This window comes from Cricetulus griseus, chromosome 2 (assembly GCF_003668045.3).
Source record: "Cricetulus griseus strain 17A/GY chromosome 2, alternate assembly CriGri-PICRH-1.0, whole genome shotgun sequence".
Lineage (NCBI taxonomy): Eukaryota > Metazoa > Chordata > Mammalia > Rodentia > Cricetidae > Cricetulus > Cricetulus griseus.
Genome location: NC_048595.1, coordinates 3,980,940 through 3,997,347, shown reverse-complemented (window position 1 = coordinate 3,997,347; position 16,408 = coordinate 3,980,940). Strand labels below are relative to the sequence as shown.

Below are 16,408 nucleotides of genomic sequence, written 5' to 3'. Positions count from 1 at the left end.
TGGGAATTGAACTCAGGACCTCTGGAAGAGCAGTCAGTGCTCTTAACCTCTGAGCCACCTCTCCTGCCCATTAAGTGCTGGTATTAAAGGCATGCATCAGCATGTCCAACTCAAAAAAATAAATCTAGGAAAAGAATGTTTTCAGCAAGGCCAAGTCACCTGCCTGGAGCTGCACAGCTGAGGCTGCAGGGTTGGGCATGGGACCCAGTGAGTGCCTTTTGGTAGTTGCTGGCGTTTTCTTAGCCAGCATCCCTTACTCCTGTGCTACCTCTCAATGAAGTCTGGCATTCCCAGGGCCTTAGTGGTCAGAGAAGCCAGGACAAGGAGGCCCAGCAGGAGGGTGTAGGCTGGAGGACAGTGTCTGGCGTGAGCCCCTGCTGACTCTGGAGCTCAGAGGTTGGAAGACAAGTGGTGGCCTTATGAAGTTTCTGAGAACCGTCACATGCGTGCAGCAGCTTACAGTCCCTGCCTGTTCACGGCTTTATCTCTGTCTTCTGGCTTGGGATGGGTGGCCTTCACACTCTGTCCCTGACCACAGGTCCTGTTGACAGTTATTGTGAGGGCAGAGGAGGTTAAGAACCTCTGTGGCTGTGGACTTCTGAGCTGATCCCCATGTGACCTGAGTACTGGGCGGCTGAGGGGCTGCTAAGGCCTTGCTGGAGTGGCTCCGAGGGAACAGGAAATCTTATGGGCTGTGAAGTACCCTGGCCATCCCAGACTCCAGATGGTACCTGAGCTGCGCATAGGATTGACTGCTCCCCTTTTCTTTTATTAAAATGCACGCTAAAGCAGAAAGGACAGTTACTTCTGCACCCCCAAAGAGGAGCCGGTGAATCTCCCAGAGTGTGCATAACAACCAATTATTTGTTGAAAATAAGCCATTGGTTTCCATGGTGACTGGGAATTGGCCTTGCTCTTCATGATCCCTAGGCCACCTGCAGCCACAGCTCCCCAGTCCGTTTGCCCTTACCCTTGCCATTTAGGGTGCCCCGGTTCCCTGGCTTTGCTGGGCTCTCTTGGCCTGGCTGTTGAGTCTACTCAGATGGAGCAGAAGACCTTGAGGGTTCCTTCAGTGGCCACTGTGGGGCATGGTCATTGGGTTCTCATGTCCCTGGGAACCTTTAGAAGAGGGTGTTCCCATCTGCAGGGATTATTGACTCTTTGCCTGCTTTGTAGGGAAGCACCAGCACCCTGGACTGATACACAAAATACTTTGACATTTTATGTTAGAAAGTGAAGTCTCTGAGCAGAGAGGAGATCCATGACATCATTTCCTGTGTTCAGATTATATAGAGGGTGGACTCGCCCCTGCAGCAGAGTTTAGAAAGGACACAGGTTGCGACTTCTTAGCTCTCTGTTAACACAGCTTCCCATTGTCTCTGTCTCCCTGTGCTGGCCGCTTTCTCCAACCTTCATCTCTCTGTGCAAGCGGTGTGGCATTGGGCAAGCTACTACACCTCTCTACGGCTCTTGCCCCGGTGCCTTCCTCCTGGTTGGGCCCAGAATGCTAGGACAGCATGGATATTAGTGGATTGGCATTTCTGTGGGGCCCTGTCTGGAACCCGTGCCTGTTCCTCCCCCATCTTCTGCCTCCTGCGTTTCAGCTTTGACAAGAAGGGGGATGTGCATTACCTGATCAAGTGGAAGGATTTGCCCTATGACCAGTGCACCTGGGAGATTGACGACATCGACATCCCCTACTATGACAACCTGAAGCAGGCCTACTGGGGCCACAGGTATGCTGAGTGCTGGCAGCCAGGTGTGGGGTCCCGGGGTCCCCAACTCTTGGCTTGAGTTTTGCTCATCTGAGCCCCATGCTTCTACCCAGGGAGTTGATGCTGGGAGAGGATGCCAGGGTTCCCAAGAGGCTGGTCAAGAAGGGCAAGAAGCTGAAGGACGACAAACAGGAGAAGCCACCGGACACGCCCATCGTGGATGTGAGTGGGGAGGGGGAGGAAGCAGTAGGTTGGGTTGCCACGTTCACCACCCTAGGCTTGGCAGTACAGGGAGGTCTTTCCTCAGGGACGCTTCCCCAGGTCCTCATGGCCTGCCATTTTCAATGACACCGAGGCTGTGTGGGCCAACGGGAAGAGCCTAGTGGTGTGGAGCTGAGACTCACCTGATTCTGACTCTTGAATCCTGGGATTAAAGGCATGCACCACCCTGCTGGGCCCCTTGGGCATATTTTAAGGAGCCCACCTTGGGCTGGGGTGGAGCTCGGTGTGTAGATTGCTTGCCTAGCATGCATAGGCCCTGGTGCTCAATGGCTAGCATGACTGTAGCTGAGTGTAGTGGTGCATGCCTTTGACCCCAGCACTCAGGAGTTGGAGGTAGAAGAATCACAAGTTCATGGTCGTCCTCAGCCACACAGTTGAGTTTGAGGCCAGCCTGGGCTACAGGAGACTGAAAAGCAAACAAACAAATAAGCCAGCAGCAACAACAACCAAAAAACAAAAAGACCAGGGCCCATGGTGGGGACCTTACTGGGAAAGTGACTTGGAGATATAGGACAAAAGGGGCACAGAAGTGACATGCTGGTTATGAGCCATGCTTTGGGCAGGTGTTAGGGCGGGGAGCCGGCGGGTGTTTCTTGGAAGGAGAGACATTCTAGGCTGGACTCTAAGCAGCGTGAGGAAAGCACGGAGGCGCAGGAACATCATTTTAGACAGAAGGAATTGTGCCTGACTCCGGTGGTCCAGGATTCAGGATGTATCTGATTCTTGCCTCCCTTGCCCACAGCCCACAGTCAAGTTCGACAAGCAGCCATGGTACATTGACGCCACAGGAGGCACACTGCACCCTTACCAGCTGGAGGGCCTCAACTGGTTACGTTTCTCCTGGGCCCAGGGCACTGACACTATCCTGGCTGACGAGATGGGTTTGGGCAAGACGGTGCAGACCATTGTGTTTCTCTATTCCCTGTACAAGGAGGTGGGCAGGCAGGAGGGCAAAAGGGTCTGGGCAGGCGGGGTCTGGGCAGGCGGGGTCTGGTGCCATCTGCTGGCAGTCTGCTTCACCGCCTCAGGCTCTCTCTGCAGGGCCACTCCAAGGGGCCTTACCTGGTTAGCGCGCCCCTGTCCACCATCATCAACTGGGAACGCGAGTTTGAGATGTGGGCACCTGACTTTTACGTGGTCACCTATACGGGGGACAAGGAGAGCCGCTCTGTGATCCGTGAGAACGAGTTTTCCTTCGAGGACAACGCCATTCGCGGTGGGAAGAAAGTATTCCGCATGAAGGTGAGTGCTGTCTTTACCTCCAGCCCCAGAGGGCCAGCATCACAGTTGTTCTGTCATGATTTAATGGAGGGTCACCAACTTCGGCTTAGCTCCACAGAGAGCTGCTTTTGGCTGCCTGGAAGCCAGCTGGTCAGCGAGGCTCCCTCTGAGGCCCCAGGAGACATCGGTCTTTTCCATCTCTTCCAACTTGTGGTGTCCCGGAACTAGCTCTTGTAGACCAGGCTGGTCTGGAACTCACAGAGATACACCTGCCTTTGCCTCCCGAGTGCTGAGATTAAAGGCGTGCGCCACCAACGCCCGGCTGCCCGGCTATTTTTTTGGGGGGGGTATTTATTTTTCATCTTCTGTAACAACACCTTCTCTAGGGGACTATTTTTAGTCCCTGAAATGTCTGCTGCTAGTGCTGTCCCTCCAGGACTCCCCAGAATGCTTGTGGGGTTCCCACTCACACTTATCCACGCCGTCCCTTATCCCTTTGGTCGACTCTGTCCCTGCTGCCTCCTCCACGTTCTTGTCTCTTCCCACAGAAGGAAGTGCAGGTCAAATTCCATGTGCTGCTCACCTCCTATGAGCTCATCACCATCGACCAAGCCATCCTGGGCTCCATTGAGTGGGCCTGCCTTGTGGTGGACGAGGCCCACCGGCTCAAGAACAACCAGTCCAAGGTAGGAGGCATTGATCATGGAACTCACCCCTCCCTGTGCAGCCACTGCTGTGTGCCTCCTGACAGCCCCTCTCCTCTCCCCAAAGTTCTTTAGGGTCTTGAATAGCTACAAGATAGACTACAAGCTGTTGCTGACAGGGACCCCCCTCCAGAACAACCTGGAAGAGCTATTCCATCTCCTCAACTTCCTGACTCCAGAGAGGTTCAAGTGCGTCCCTGGGCCTGGCAGGAGTGATGGGTCACAGTCCTGTGAAGGCGTGGTAGCCGCCTTTGCTGGCTCTGCCTGGGGACCTCGGTTTCCCGTTAGTGAGATGGGAGCATGGCCGGTATCCTGTGTGGGAAGGTCTTAGCATCTGCCTTCCCTAGGGATACTACAGCTGTCCCAGCAAACCATGGTTTTCTTTAGCACTGTCCCAGAAGGCCTTGGGGCTTCTCCTGGGTTCCTACCCCTATACCCCACCCCACTGACTGTCCTGGGCTCATTTCATCCACTGTGACTTAAATGACCCTCATGAGCACAGCGATGGCAACAGAGGCCAGAGCTGGGCTGGGGTGGAGGTGGGAGCAAAGATGGCGTCCTGCTTCCTAGGCTTCCTCATCCGTGTTTAATCCCAGTTCACCTGCTCAGAACTGTGTAGGGGGCTTGGGGAGGAGGGGCCTGTTTTGGATGTTGATTCAAGGTCAGGTTGTAGCACGCTGAACCACGTGACCCTGAGGGCTCAGCAGCCTTGGTCGTCCCTGTCCCTGGGAACTCATGTGCAGCAGGAATAGTGTTTGGATGGGGAGGGACCCTGTGTGTCAGGGGCTGTGACATGTGGCATGATGCCGGTTGAGACGGAGCCTCAGTGGCTTCTCGCCAGTACCAAGTGTCTCTGGACCGCCAGCCTTGGCCTCTGCCTTATCCTTCCTGGTCCCAATTCCTCTGCAGAGGGCCATGGTTTACTCTGGCCCTCTCCTTCTGGCCCTTACCTCAGCTTTTTGTTGCAGCAATCTGGAAGGCTTCCTGGAGGAGTTTGCTGACATCTCCAAAGAAGACCAGATCAAAAAACTGCACGACCTGCTGGGGCCGCACATGCTCCGGAGGCTCAAGGCCGATGTCTTCAAGAACATGCCAGCCAAGACAGAGCTGATCGTGCGTGTGGAGCTGAGCCAGATGCAGAAGTGAGTGACGGAGGCTCGGCTCTGGCCTGCAGCAACTGGCCCATGTCCTGGTCTAGTGTCCTCAGCCGCCCCTTCCCACAGGCCGCCTCTGGCTTTCCTGACCATTCCCTGGGGTTGGCAGGAGGGCTGCTTGCCTGTGGAGGCCTTTCTCCCTGGTCTCCTTCTCCCTTCACACACTGCAGTCATGGAGTGACTAGAGTCTGGCTGCCCAGGTTCTAGTAATGTCTTCCATTGGCTTGCGGGGTAACCTGTGCCCCACGGGAAGGCCTCCTGTGCCACTCTGTACGTGGTGACTGGGACACCACCGGCCTTCCTGAGGATAGAGCTTACCCCTTTGGGAGTCTGTGGGGTCTGAGGCCTCCTGCCAACCTTGTCCCATACCCGGTTGCAGGAAGTACTACAAGTTCATCCTCACGCGGAACTTTGAGGCGCTCAACTCCAAGGGGGGCGGCAACCAGGTGTCTCTGCTGAACATCATGATGGACCTGAAGAAGTGCTGCAACCATCCGTACCTCTTCCCCGTGGCCGCTGTGGTGGGTTCCCCGTGGGCGTCATGGCAGGTCCCCATGGGCTCGTGTTGAGTTCCTCGTGGCCATCAGGGCATGTTTCCATGGCTGCTTGTTGGGTTCCCTGATGCAGTAGTTTCTCTGTGGCCATCATGGCAGGTCCCTGTGGCTGCTTTGTTGTGTTCTCTGGTCTATTAGGTTCTCTGTGGCCATCATGGCAGGTCTCTACTGGCTGTTGTGTTCTCTGTCACCACTGTGATAGGTGACCTGTGGTCATCATGGCAGATCTCAAATGGCTGCTGTGGTAAAGTTCCCCCTGGTCATAGTAGGTCTCTGTGGCTGCCATAGTGGGTTCTCTGTGACAGTCATACAGACCCCCTAGTGACTGCCATGGCTGTAACTACCATGTTATCTATGATGTGTTCCCTGTGGACAGTGTGGTGTGGTGTATTCCTTGTGGCCATTGCATAGGTGCCTGGCTGCTGTGGTGGGCTTCTTGTGGCCTGTGTGGAAGGTGTCCATGGCCAGGTGCTTTGGCCCACAGCCTTGTGTTCCTTCCTGAGAATGAATGCCTGAGGTGACGTGTGTCTCCATCCTGTTCCTTTAGTGCTGGGGGACAGTTTTGGAAGCTGGCGATGCCTATTGATTGGTCCCAGGTCATTTCTTCCTAACCCCTCCTGGTAGCCCCCAAACCTCCCCAGCCTCAGCACTGGGCCTCCCGGGAGCTCTGGGAACCAACCCAGCTTCACTATGTCCCCAAGGGAGTTTACGTTGTGTGAGTCTGCTCAGCAGCAGTGAGACAGACACTGGACTCAGGAATTCGTCCAGCCCGGTGCTGTGACCTTGGGAAATTGATGTCCCTCTGGTGTCTCAGGGCTCTCCTTTGTCAAGTGAAGCAGTAGTGACACCTTCCCAGTTCACAGACAGTTGAGGGCTGGCCTCTCGGTGGGCATGGTGGGTCCCCATGCCCGTCACCGCTCTTTGGATTCTAACTCATCCTCTGTAGTCACATCTGCCCCGTTACTGCAGGCCACCGGAGAGGTCCCTCTTGGGACTCGGTGTGGCTCAGGAATCTTCTGGGATCTACCTTTAGATCGACCTGCCTATCTGGGCTCGGAGATGGGCAGAGCTGGACCCGTGGGATGCACCTTGCAGGGCCCATAGTGACCAAGCCAGGTTTCTGTGGGAAGGGTCCCTAGTTCATTTCAGTCCCAGGCAGAGAATGAGGCTGGCCTGCCTGTGCCGCGTTTTAAGCATCTATCTGGAGCCAGGCTCAGTGTGCCCCACACGATGGAGCCTGCTCAGGGTTTGTACTCTGGGCTCAGTTGTGCAGATGGGCAGGTGGCCCATGGCCAGGCACTTGTCCATCACTACAGTCTCTTTGGTGCCAAAGCCAGAGGGAGAATCCGCCAAGGCTCTGCTCTGCTGTGTCCACAGGAGGCCCCCGTATTGCCCAATGGCTCCTACGATGGCAGCTCCCTGGTCAAGTCCTCGGGGAAGCTCATGTTGCTGCAGAAGATGCTCAAGAAGCTGCGGGATGAAGGACACCGAGTGCTCATCTTCTCCCAGGTGGGCTACCCTGGAGCCAGCACACACCCACAGGGGAGCCAGCCTGCCTTTGGGCTCAAGGCCTCTGAGCCCCTGCATGACACATCTGGGTACCAAGCTCATGGAGACAGGGTCTGGTTGCTATAGAGACCAGCATATCCCCCATCTCATCTCCCTGTACCTGTCCCTCTGGCCCGTGTGTCCAGGCTGGTATGATAGCCTCCTCTCTTCTGTCCAGTGTCTTTCTGCCCCTGTGGGTTGGTTTGTTAAGGTATTGTCCTGAAGTTGGTCTGGAAGGGTACCACGATGGGGGCGCTTCCAGGAGCCCCTCTGTAGCTTGCTCCTCAGGGTCCACTGGTGACGTTGCTTCCTGTATATGCAGAAGCAGGGCCACCCACCATAGTGCTTTCCTCCCCTCTTCCTCTGCTCTTTGTTCTGCTCATCATGTTTCCGTCTGGTTTCTGGGCACAGACAGGAACGTACAGGTTCCTCTCTCAAACTGCCCAGTCTGGAGGGGAAAGGACAACTCATGAGACACTGGCCCAAACTGATGGTCAGGTCTGTGTTGGAGGTTACAGTGATGAGGAGCCTAGGGCTAAAAACACTTGTCTGGGGGCAGGACTGAAATGAGTGAGGCTGTTTCTAAACATGAGCGTGGGGTTCAGCTCGCCTGTGTAAAAAGTTGAGTGAAAAGGGTTGCTGATGCCTGCTGCCTCTGGTGGCAGGCCAGGTCTGTGGCTGTGGCTGGACTGTGGTGGCAGCTGGCAGGTAGCATCCATTTTCTCTGCTAACACCATTTCTGCCACAAAATGTGAGTCAGGGTGAAAGCCTCAGGAGCCCAAGGTGTGAAAAGTATTGTGATAGAAATTTACCAGAAATGTGATAGAAATGTACCAGAAGAGAAATGACAGGGAGGTGGCCCTTCCATCTGTGTGATCTGACTCGTTCACAAGGGAAGAAATCAGATGCAAGCAGGAAGAGACAGGGTAAGAAACAACAGATCAGAACGCAGAGGGGCCGGAGAGACAGCCCAGAAGTGAAGGGCGCCCGCTGCTCTTACAAAGGACTGGGGTTTGGTTACCAGCACCCACAGCATGCATCTTGCCACTTCTCGTAAGACCGTTTCCTCTTCTGGTCTCTGCAGGCACCTGTGCACACTCCCACATGTGACACACATACACATAAAAAAAAAAAAACTTTAAAAAATGCAGAGTAGTTTAGACATTGAAAGAAAACGTTTTGTCAGACCAGGTAAATAAACTCTCACCATTGAAAAAACACTGGTGAACTGGACCCCGAGGCTGAGGAATTTCCCAGCATGCATCATAGAGAGCATCAGAGACCCATGAGAGAGCCTGGGGGATGTCTGAGGAGACACTGCCAGGAACCGCAGAGGAAGCACCAGGAAATTGTGGAAGTCTTATTTGTAGACTTGGAGAAAAACAGCAGCCTCAGATCTGAAGTGCGTGGCCACGGAAGACTAAGCAGGGTCTGAACTGCAGGCCAGCTTCTGGACACCAGCTAGGGAAAACAACTCAGGCTCAGGCTTATCAGTAACAGCAGGTGATGGAGGGCAGTAGTCAAATCTCCACGCTTTGAGGGAGCGTGTCTGCTGGTAGCTTCCCATAGACTTCACATAGTTGAACAGGAGGGGACCAGACAGGACTCTGGGAGCTCGGGGGGGGGGGGGATGGGGAGCGGGGGGAGGTAACATTGGGAATATAACATAAAGGTGATGGCATTGGGGCTCTCTAAGCAGGAAAGGGCATGCATGTCAGGAGTCGTGGTTAGGAATAGTTGTGGGGAGAAGGAAGCAAGGGGCCTGCAAGTGTTGAATGCCAGCAGAGGGGTTGCGGCTCTCTTTTGGGGAGGTGGGAGTGAACCAGAGGCTGGTGCCTGAGGGCGTGTATGGAGGCTGCTCTTTGGAATAGACGGTGGGTGAGATGTGAGGTCAAGGGATGAGTTCTTTTCAGGAGGCCTGCTTTGGGCATGGCCTCCTACTTTGGAATTCTCCTCTTACCCAGGGTGGGGTCCAGGCTTGGCAGGAGCCCCTCAAGACGAATCCATGTCTTTTGTAGATGACAAAGATGTTGGACCTCTTGGAGGACTTCCTGGAGTATGAGGGCTACAAGTACGAGCGGATCGACGGGGGCATCACTGGCGGGCTCCGGCAAGAGGCCATCGACAGATTCAATGGTACCCATCCCTCTCAAGGGGCCCCGTGTGTCCGGAGGGTCTTAGCCTGACCATCCAATTAACAGTGCTCCCCAAGCTGCATTGCAAATGGAAGAAACACACCAGTCCTTAGGCCACAACTGTTGTCTCGTGTTATTTTATTTTATTAAGGTCTTACTGTATAATATAGCTCAGGCTGACCTCCAGCTCACCATCTGTAACAATAACTCTTTCTGCCAGCCGCCTGAGTTCCGCCACCATGTTAGGGTCCCAAATAACACACAGAGACTAATATTAGTTACAATGCTGCTGGCCAATGACTAGGATTTTTTATTTGCTAGCTCAGTCTTAATTATCAACCATAACTACTAATCTATATATTTTTATAAGGACTTATCTTACCGAGGACACTGGCCTTAGCATCCTGTCTTCCTGGGATCACATGGCGAACCCCCTTCTTTACTACATTTCCCAGAGTCCTCCTTGACTCCTAGCCCCACCTAACTTGCTTCCTATTGGCCAACAGTGCTTTATTTATCAACTAATAAGACAAACATATACACAGAAGGACCTCCCCCATCCACCATCCCCCTACTTCAGTCTCCCAAGGCTGGGGTCAGATGTGTGCCATCATGCCAGACCCTTTTTACTGTCTGTTGGGTCCTAAGGAGTCTTAGCAGACAAAAGTTCTCTAAGTAGCCTTGGAGCTGGGAAGGAAATGCCACTGCCACAAACTAGATGGCCCTCCTTCGTTAACACCCACCTGGGCCTTGAAAGTCTGCTTCCTTCACATTCTGGCTCCTGCCAGCTTGGCCGCGGCCAGCATCAGCAGGGTTGCAGGAGCCCAGCAGATGGTGTGCTGCCCTCCAGGGCACCTCGGCTCCGGGGTTCTTGCCCTTCTATGTGCTGTGTACCTGACCCCTGCCCAGGTGTGCTCCCTGACTCACTCGTGCCTGTCGGCCTCTTTCTCAGCTCCCGGGGCCCAGCAGTTCTGCTTCCTGCTCTCGACACGTGCCGGCGGCCTGGGCATCAATCTGGCCACGGCGGACACAGTCATCATCTATGACTCGGACTGGAACCCACACAATGACATCCAGGTCTGTGCCTAACATCTTGTTGTGCCCTCAGCAACTCTTATCCTTTCTCCCCTCCCCATTCCTTCATGTCCCTGGTCCTGTGCCCTCTTAGTGTGGAGGCCCCACCCTAAAAGGGTGACGGGACAGAGGGGCAAAGTTGGCTCAGAGAGGGCAGGGGAAGTGTTCAAGACACACAACAACTTGAGTGACAGCCCTGATCTCTCCCATCACCTGGTCAGGGAAGGAGGCAGAATGAGGGAGTCACAGGATGTGTAGGGGTGCCTGCTGGACGTAGGGGGAGGAGGAAATGGAGGGGCATATGGAATGATGGGAAGGATGGAATGATGGGAAGGATGGAGAGAGAACAGGGCGTGTAGGGACAGAACCACCTGATGTCTCTGGTTACCTCACTCTGGAGCAGGACACGATACACTGGCAGTTTGGGGTCACATGTGTGTGCGTGCGCGTGCGCGCGCGCGCGCGCACGCGCACACACACACACACACACACACACACACACACACACACTTGTGCATCATATACACTGTCGCACCAGGCCATATCTTATAGAGACACAATGGAGTCCCAGCCGTATTCTCCAGGACAGTTCCCAGACATTGCTGCCCTGAAAGGTTGCTGTGTTTCCAGCCCCTGGCTTTATGTCCCATCATCACTCACACACACTGAGATGCAGCCCACCTTCCCGGGACCCAGCATTGGAGTCCCAGGAGGCTTTGCTTCTATCAAGCATGCAGGACACTGTTCCTGGACACACCCTTGTTATGCCTGGAGTCACCCCGAGTGCACCTCCCTGTGTGGCCAGGCTGCCCCTTGCATGACCACTGGCTTTCCCTGTGGTCCTCCTTGGTAACAAGCCCAGCTGTGGCCTGGAGCCCGGAGTCAAGCCCTGGGTGCTGAGCTGTGGTCGCTCTCCCTGGAGCCCTGGGTGCTGAGCTGTGGTCTCTCCCCCTGGAGCCCTGGGTGCTGAGCTGTGGTTGCTCTCCCTGGAGCCCTGGGTGCTGAGCTGTGGTCGCTCTCCCTGGAGCCCAGGGTGCTGAGTTGTGGTCTCTCCCTGGAGCTCTGGGTGCTGAGCTGTAATCTCTCTCCCTGGAGCCCAGGGTGCTGAGTTGTGGTCTCTCCCCCTGGAGCCCTGGGTGCTGAGCTGTGGTTGCTCTCCCTGGAGCCCTGGGTGCTGAGCTGTGGTCGCTCTCCCTGGAGCCCAGGGTGCTGAGTTGTGGTCTCTCCCTGGAGCTCTGGGTGCTGAGCTGTAATCTCTCTCCCTGGAGCCCAGGGTGCTGAGTTGTGGTCTCTCCCCCTGGAGCCCTGGGTGCTGAGTTGTGGTCTCTCCCCCTGGAGCCCTGGGTGCTGAGCTGTGGTCTCTCTCCCTGGAGCCCAGGGTGCTGAGCTGTGGTCTCTCTCCCTGGAGCTCTGGGTGCTGAGTTGTGGTCTCTCCCCCTGGAGCCCTGGGTGCTGAGCTGTGGTCGCTTTCCCTGGAGCCCTGGGTGCTGAGCTGTGGTCGCTCTCCCTGGAGCCCAGGGTGCTGAGTTGTGGTCTCTCCCTGGAGCTCTGGGTGCTGAGCTGTAATCTCTCTCCCTGGAGCCCAGGGTGCTGAGTTGTGGTCTCTCCCCCTGGAGCCCTGGGTGCTGAGCTGTGGTCGCTCTCTCTGGAGCCTGGGTGCTGAGCTGTGGTCTCTCTCCCTGGAGCTCTGGGTGCTGAGCTGTAATCTCTCTCCCTGGAGCCCAGGGTGCTGAGCTGTGGTCTCTCTCCCTGGAGCCCTGGGTGCTGAGTTGTGGTCTCTCCCCCTGGAGCCCTGGGTGCTGAGCTGTGGTCTCTCTCCCTGGAGCTCTGGGTGCTGAGCTGTAATCTCTCTCCCTGGAGCCCAGGGTGCTGAGCTGTGGTCGCTCCCCCTGGAGCCCTGGGTGCTGAGCTGTGGTCTCTCTCCCTGGAGCCCTGGGTTCTGAGCTGTGGTTGCTCCCCCTGGAGCCCTGGGTGCTGAGCTGTGGTCTCCTTCAGGCCTTCAGCCGCGCTCACCGCATCGGACAGAACAAGAAGGTGATGATCTACCGCTTCGTGACACGGGCCTCCGTGGAGGAGCGCATCACTCAGGTGGCCAAGCGCAAGATGATGCTCACACACCTGGTGGTGCGGCCTGGCCTGGGCTCCAAGTCAGGCTCGATGACCAAGCAGGAGCTGGATGACATTCTTAAGTTCGGCACTGAGGAACTCTTCAAGGACGATGTGGAGGGTGGGCCTCCCTTTTGTGGGAGTGTGACGGGGTCTCGAGGTAGCCCCTGTTGAGGCATGCCCATCCAGGACTCCAGGGTCCCTGTTTCTTCTTCTCTACTCCCAGCCTGGAATACCCCCAGAGTGGGTTAGGGTTGCATCTCTGCTTGCTGCACACCAACCCCATGGTTCCTCAGTGCCCTGGTCCAGTGTCCCTCTTCTGTCTTTCAGGGATGATGTCCCAGGGCCAGAGGCCGGCCACACCTATCCCCGATGTACAGTCCTCCAAGGGTGGATCTTTGGCTGCCAGTGTGAAGAAAAAGCATGGCAGCACCCCGCCAGGTAGAGGCCCACCTGAGTCACCCATAGCCTTTTGTGTAGCCAGGCAGCTGCCTCTGGGCAGGAGGGGGTCCTCTGCTGCCCACGTCACCTCCTTTGGTTGTCCGCTCTAGGCCATGGCTGGGTGGGGAGGGACTGTCACACCTGCCCGGGTTCTGGTGTAGCTTCCTCGCCTGGTCACTGACACCCTCACTCCAGGAGAAGGGCCATCTTGGCAATTGGCCCTGAGGTTGGCCCTGGGCGCCTCCGTTGGTGTCCACACATTGTCCCCACTGACTCCTCAGGTGACAATAAGGACGTGGAAGACAGCAGTGTGATCCACTATGATGATGCGGCCATATCCAAGCTCCTGGATCGGAACCAGGATGCCACCGATGACACGGAGCTACAGAACATGAATGAGTACCTGAGCTCCTTCAAGGTGGCACAGTACGTGGTCCGTGAGGAAGACGGCGTGGTAAGGCCACTTGGAGTGCCACACTGCCCCTTGCAGTTCCACCCTTAGCTCCCCCTCCCTCCAGCCCCACACTGTGCCTCTGTCTTGTCCTGTTCTAGAACATTCTACCTCATCTCCTGTGTCTTGAAAAGCCCAATTGCTGCCACAGCTCCTCAACGCCCCTATTGGCTCCATCCATCCTCCTTGCAAACCTGGGCATTGGTTATAGTTCCCTTTAAAACCATGAACCCAGCTGGGCAGTGGTGGCACACGCCTTTAACCCCAGCACTCAGGAGGCAGGGGCAGGTGGATCTCTGAGTTTGAGGCCAGCCTGGTCTACAGAGTGAGTTCCAGGACAGTCTGGGCTACATGGAGAAACTGTGTCTCAAAAAACCAAAAAACCCAAACCAAATACCAAACAATCCAAAACAACAAAACAAAACAAAAAACACAAAACCCTGAACCCCGAGGGCAGTGTCTGCGGTACCGGAGTTCCTGACTGAGGCCAGGGTGCGCATGCAGAGTGAGTGAGTGACATTGGCGGGAGCAGGGTGAAGACCCGCTAGGGCTGGAGCTTTCTGGAGTAGGCAAGCCCCCTCACTTGCCCCGTGGGCCTGCGGAGGTGGGTGAGACGTGACAGAAGCAACTGGGTGTGTCCAGCTCTGCCCACATCTGCGTCCCCAGGAGGAGGTCGAGCGGGAGGTGATTAAGCAGGAGGAAAATGTGGACCCTGACTACTGGGAGAAGCTCCTGCGCCACCACTATGAGCAGCAGCAGGAGGACCTGGCCCGCAACCTGGGCAAGGGCAAGCGTATTCGCAAGCAAGTCAACTACAACGACGCCTCCCAGGAGGACCAGGGTGCGTGTGGTGAGCAGGGGCGTCCCTACCCCGTCGTCGCGGCAGGGGGCATGTGACAGACCTGCACCGGGGAAGAGTGCCAGTGGGCAGCAAGCAAGGCTTCTGGGAGAAAGGGAGCTGCAGGCAGGCGTGGGTTTGGGGACAAGATGGCTACCAGTCCGGTGGCTTCAGGCAAGTGTGGGAGGGTGGGAGAGCCTCCACACATCAGAGTGGCAACGCAGTTCCAAGTACAGTCACCTGTAGGCCATTGTCATTGCCGTGGCTGTGACTAGACTGGGGAGGGTCTTGGCTCAGCCCTGGGCGCACAAGGCCCCTCTGCTGACATCCTACAGAGTGGCAGGATGAGCTCTCAGACAACCAGTCCGAGTATTCCATTGGCTCTGAGGATGAGGATGAGGACTTTGAGGAGAGACCCGAGGGGCAGAGTGAGTATTAGTGTGGGTGACCCGGGCTGTTACAGTGCATGGGGACAGATGGCCAGCTGGGACTGGACTGGGTGACCCAGACTGTTACAGTGCTGTGGGGGAGTTGATGGCCAAGTGAGGCTGGGCTGGTGTGCCCCATGGGCGCTGCAGGAGGTTGTCCTGAGTGTCTTGCTGTTCTGAGTATGCTGGTGGAACCCCTGCACACCGGCCTGAAGGTCTGTGGTGGACTGTTCTCTAGGTGGACGGCGACAATCTAGGAGGCAGCTGAAGAGTGACAGGGACAAGCCCCTGCCGCCTCTTCTGGCTCGAGTTGGGGGCAACATTGAGGTGGGATTTGCCTGTTGCCTGATCCCTCCCAGCCCCACTCCTTACACCCCTGGGGTACCGAGTAACTGAGGGTTTCCCAGGCTCACGGGTCATGTGGAGGTGAAGCTGAGAGGGACGCTCTGGGTTCGGGTTTCCCTTGCTTTCCTCCGCCTATCCCACGGCTCTGTCACACCCCTTCTCCACCCTGGGCAGGTGCTGGGCTTCAATGCCAGACAGAGGAAGGCCTTTTTGAACGCCATCATGCGCTGGGGTATGCCCCCGCAGGACGCCTTCAACTCCCACTGGTTGGTGCGGGACCTTCGTGGGAAGAGTGAAAAGGAATTTCGGTAAAGGGTCCAAGTGCGGTGGTGGTCCGGGAGGGTGTGACCTCCCATCCCTGTGGAGTGGGCCCTCTAGTGGACGGTGCTTGCTCCCTCCTAGTCAGAGGTGCCCAGAGAGTTCACAGCTGTCAGATCTTTGGGTGTGGTGGTGTGTTGGGCAGGGCTGATTTATAGAACACTGGCCAGCACTCCTGCTCACACTCTGGGAAAGGGAGGTTGGGCCATCCAGGACCAGGAGCATCTGAAGTGGGTCCCCTGTCAGGGAGGCTCAACTATCTTTCCCTGGGTCTGGCTCCATCCAAGAGGTCCCTGGGGGTCCTGCCAGTCTGCCTTCACTCCCTGAACCCCAGTACTCCCCCCCCAGAGCCTATGTGTCCCTCTTCATGCGGCACCTGTGTGAACCGGGGGCAGACGGCGCAGAGACCTTCGCAGATGGTGTGCCCCGGGAGGGCCTGTCCAGGCAGCATGTGCTCACTCGTATCGGGGTCATGTCGCTGGTTAGGAAGAAGGTGGGTGAGTAAGCCTGTACTAGCCTTCTGGCTGGCATGTGGCCCTTGAGCTGCCTCTGATGGGGGGATCAGCCACCAAAGGGCAAATGCCTGGTTCAGGTCAGTCACACGGCTACCCAGGTCTGAGACGGACCACGGGGACAGACTAGAGGGGCATACGGGGTGAGGGTAGGGAGGATACGGCCAGAAGGGTGAGTTGTAGGGTGAGGGGCTGCTAGCAGAAGCTGGGTCACAAGTGGTTCTGGCCGTGGGCAGAGCGGCACCCAAGCCCGCAACAGCATTCTGTCTTGTGGGCTGCTTCCGAGTACTTGAGGGCTGCAGTGGTGACTGCCCTCTCTGCTTTCTGCCTCCTGCTCCAGGTTCAGGAGTTTGAGCACGTCAACGGGAAGTATAGCACCCCAGACATGGTCCCTGAGGGACCCGAGGGCAAGAAGCCCTGTGAGGTGATCTCCTCGGATCCCAACACGCCCGTGCCTGCCAGCCCTGCGCAGCTCCCACCAGCTCCACTGGGCCTGCCAGGTCTGGGCTTAGGGAAAGCCCGGGAGAGCTCTTGGGTCATGGGTGGTGGAGCAAGTCTGCAGCGTAACCCACAATGTGAGGG

At 56.5% G+C, this 16,408-nt stretch overlaps 1 protein-coding gene across 12 annotated transcripts in view; it reads left to right on the top strand.

Annotated features, from left to right (window-relative positions):
* Chd5 (chromodomain helicase DNA binding protein 5) overlaps nucleotides 1-16,408 on the top strand; it is a 46,854-nt gene that overhangs the window by 20,615 nt on the left and 9,831 nt on the right. For 9 of the 12 annotated variants that reach the window (XM_027398380.2, XM_035439348.1, XM_035439351.1 and 6 more), the window contains 20 exons: nucleotides 1,605-1,736; nucleotides 1,829-1,937; nucleotides 2,740-2,931; nucleotides 3,039-3,239; nucleotides 3,767-3,904; nucleotides 3,990-4,111; nucleotides 4,891-5,064; nucleotides 5,456-5,597; nucleotides 7,008-7,139; nucleotides 9,197-9,314; nucleotides 10,266-10,390; nucleotides 12,383-12,614; nucleotides 12,824-12,934; nucleotides 13,216-13,388; nucleotides 14,052-14,235; nucleotides 14,559-14,651; nucleotides 14,890-14,978; nucleotides 15,171-15,304; nucleotides 15,663-15,807; nucleotides 16,167-16,326. In XM_027398380.2, coding sequence (XP_027254181.1) covers nucleotides 1,605-1,736; nucleotides 1,829-1,937; nucleotides 2,740-2,931; nucleotides 3,039-3,239; nucleotides 3,767-3,904; nucleotides 3,990-4,111; nucleotides 4,891-5,064; nucleotides 5,456-5,597; nucleotides 7,008-7,139; nucleotides 9,197-9,314; nucleotides 10,266-10,390; nucleotides 12,383-12,614; nucleotides 12,824-12,934; nucleotides 13,216-13,388; nucleotides 14,052-14,235; nucleotides 14,559-14,651; nucleotides 14,890-14,978; nucleotides 15,171-15,304; nucleotides 15,663-15,807; nucleotides 16,167-16,326 — 2,906 coding nt within the window. The remainder of the gene's footprint in view (nucleotides 1-1,604; nucleotides 1,737-1,828; nucleotides 1,938-2,739; nucleotides 2,932-3,038; nucleotides 3,240-3,766; nucleotides 3,905-3,989; nucleotides 4,112-4,890; nucleotides 5,065-5,455; nucleotides 5,598-7,007; nucleotides 7,140-9,196; nucleotides 9,315-10,265; nucleotides 10,391-12,382; nucleotides 12,615-12,823; nucleotides 12,935-13,215; nucleotides 13,389-14,051; nucleotides 14,236-14,558; nucleotides 14,652-14,889; nucleotides 14,979-15,170; nucleotides 15,305-15,662; nucleotides 15,808-16,166; nucleotides 16,327-16,408) is intronic. The other 3 variants (XM_027398382.2, XM_035439349.1, XM_027398381.2) reach the window with 2 other exon arrangements.